The sequence below is a fragment of the Leguminivora glycinivorella genome, chromosome 2 (assembly GCF_023078275.1).
Source record: "Leguminivora glycinivorella isolate SPB_JAAS2020 chromosome 2, LegGlyc_1.1, whole genome shotgun sequence".
In the NCBI taxonomy this organism is placed as follows: Eukaryota; Metazoa; Arthropoda; class Insecta; order Lepidoptera; family Tortricidae; genus Leguminivora; species Leguminivora glycinivorella.
The window spans coordinates 12,694,870-12,697,775 of NC_062972.1; the positions used below are offsets into that span (position 1 = coordinate 12,694,870).

Consider the following 2,906-nt stretch of genomic DNA (forward strand, 5'->3'; position numbering starts at 1 on the left):
TATGAAAGTGCGCACACGAAGCGACGCAACTTTTCATACAAATACGAAAGTCGCCCCCTAATGATTAGATTCTAATGTGAGGTTATTACATGAAACTGTTTTTTTTTATTTTTTAACAATTGGTGAATATTTGGTTTTATGGCAGAGAGTTGAAGTTGCATATCAGGTAACCAAAATTCACACGGAGCCCCCAGAGAGGCCTTGCGGAGCCCTAGGGATCCGCGGAGCACACTTTGAGTATGGCTGAGTGTAAGTTAACCGTATCAGTTCTCGATAGGTGTCCAGGGAGATGCCACTTTCAATTAGATCAATGTCAATAAATGTGACAGAAGTGTGTCATCTTCATCTACTCAAAATGCGCATTCGCTTGTTGAGCACAGGGTACTTTTACCTTACAATAGTATTAAACTGCCAAAAAGATCATAATATTATTAACATGACGCCTTCACTCGACTTAAACGTGCATAACATAATAAATAGCCAAGTTTAAGATACTACGCAAGGTCAGAACACATTTAGCATTGATAAACTGATCCTCAAGCTGACGCAACGCATGACTCAGTAGGACTCGCTCAATGAGTCGAGACGATACTTTTATAACCTAGAAAATAAATAAACATACACAAGTATACAAAATGAGACTAATTTTGGTAGTAATAGTGCTATGTGCATTTCTGTGTCATGCTAAGGATTTAACCGTTGGAACTAGAGTGAATAACCTGCTTATTAATACGGAGAAACTCGTCGTCAAACCTATTATATTTTTGAGGAGAGAGAAGACATACAGTTATGTTGATCCGAAGCAGAGAACTATTAAGGTAATATTATATTATATTATTATGTAAGCATAATAATGCTGCTTTAAGAAGCACTAAGTGATTATGATTACCAATAATGCTAGTATATAAACTATTGTAAAATTGAAAACATAACTATCATTAAATAAATAAATAAATAAATATTGAGGACACCTTACATAGATCAACTTAGCCCCAAACTAAGCAAAGCTTGTACTATGAGTGCTAAGCGACGATATACATACTTAAATAGATAAATACATACTTATATACATAGAAAACATCCATGACTCAGGAACAAATATCTGTGCTCATCACACAAATAAATGTCCTTACCGGGATTCGATCCCAGGATTGGTCAGTATATTTAGTATGAATAATAATATATATACAAAATGAATGAACAATGTGTTTTTATACACCAGTGAGGTGTGTTGTGTGCTATAGTCATTGTAATTATTATTTGAAAAAGTAATACATTATTAGGTTAGGGTTCATATATATATTATATAATTATAAACTCCTTACATAGGTTCGACGTTATACTCAAATATTTGAATTAGAACAAATAATTGCACGATCATTTTTGTATGTATCACTAAATATATGTTGGTACTCCAACGTGGACTAGGACCACATAAAAAGCACACAATAGTCTTTATTTACTTTTAGTAGTAAGCTAAGGTGGAGAAGATTGGGTGGAACCTGGCACAAAGCTGGGAAGACGTTAGATTGAAAAAAAAAATTTATATTCAGTAAAACATTTTTTTTTTACTTCATGTAATTTTCAGGGCATCATAGCTCGTGATCTCTCCCGGACGAAGGCCGAACCTACAATTACTGCAGGAGGAGTGGGCGAGAAGCACGTCTCCATACATTTCAAGAGCGAGAGAGGAGAGGGAATCAATTATTTGATATTGATATTTAGTAATAATGTTTAATAATTATAGACAATAGTAAATACCTACAGGAAAAAATTGACAGCCTAATATTTCAGTTCATGTTGACATTCAATTAATATTGTAATTTACATTATTTTATTCTGTTTTCGACTCATTTACAAGAATGGCACAATTTTCTACATGTTTATAAACTATTGGTAGATATAAACATTTTAAATAAAAGTACCAACTGTCAATATCTATCTTAATTTTTCCCCTTCCAACACTATCTAGGCACAAGAAAAAACTTACATACATATCATGGCTTACGGTCGCTTTAAAAACAGCCATCCAAACAGGCACAAAACAATTTCAAGGAATTATCAGTACAGACGTAAGTATACACACTAATACTGCAGGTATATGATAGGTATGATTAATTTTTCTAAACCAATTTTTTCACAGAAATTCTGACTTTTTCCTCTACTTAGGAGGCATAAGATAAACTTACTTATCTTGCCTTACGCTCCCTATAAACACAGCGGCCTGGCCAAACAGACACAAATCAATTTGAGGGAATTGTCAGTACACACGGGATGTTTAAACTGAGGGTGCCTAATGGAGACACACGCATTAAACCGAGCCTCGTGCAGATACAGGGGGACCTAATTAGTTTAAGCTTGCGAATAATCTGGGATGTTGGGTTACTGGATGAAACTCGTTTGTGCCATTATGTTTTTCGCATCTACGTCGGTTGATGTATAATAATCTAACAATTTTAATAAGAAACTATGTCATTAAGTAAGTAATATGTTCAAGTAGTAATTAGAGCGAAAAATTTTTCGTGTAATGAACTTAATTAGATGGAGCGTAAAGTTGGCATAATTTAATGCGCTCCATCACATGTATTTTATATGCAAAACAAGCCTAATCCAGCAAAATTTAAGGTCTATTTAATATAGAAGCGAGTACCTCCGCGTGTAGCAGTACACACCGCAATGTACCCATACTTACAAAGAGCAATTCAGAACATCAATTAAATTCTCACTTCTCCTCCTCTCTTCTTCTTCCATGCCAGGTGCCGTAGCCGAATGGCATTTCTGCGACGCGAAACAAAAATGAAACGCCGCGAAAGGTAGTCTAGCTCTGTCACGTCAATATGCAAGGGCGATAGAGACAGAAATCTACGAGCGTTTCGTTTCGTGAGCGTTTGTGCCATTCGGCTTCG

At 35.3% G+C, this 2,906-nt stretch overlaps 1 protein-coding gene across 1 annotated transcript; it reads left to right on the forward strand.

Annotated features, from left to right (window-relative positions):
* Nucleotides 1–536: 536 nt before the first annotated feature.
* On the forward strand, nucleotides 537–1,935 carry LOC125242262. Its single transcript, XM_048151006.1, has 2 exons — nucleotides 537–818; nucleotides 1,589–1,935. Exons 1-2 carry the CDS (start codon nucleotides 636–638, stop codon nucleotides 1,736–1,738), a joined length of 333 nt encoding a protein of 110 aa, XP_048006963.1. The 5' UTR covers nucleotides 537–635; the 3' UTR covers nucleotides 1,739–1,935.
* Nucleotides 1,936–2,906: the final 971 nt, after the last annotated feature.

Coding starts and splice junctions, on each gene's coding strand:
- LOC125242262 (XM_048151006.1), top strand. CDS start 636: ATGAGACTAATTTTGGTAGTAATAGTGCTATGTGCATTTCTGTGTCAT. Junction 819..1,588: donor CGAAGCAGAGAACTATTAAG/GTAATATTATAT, acceptor TGTAATTTTCAG/GGCATCATAGCTCGTGATCT.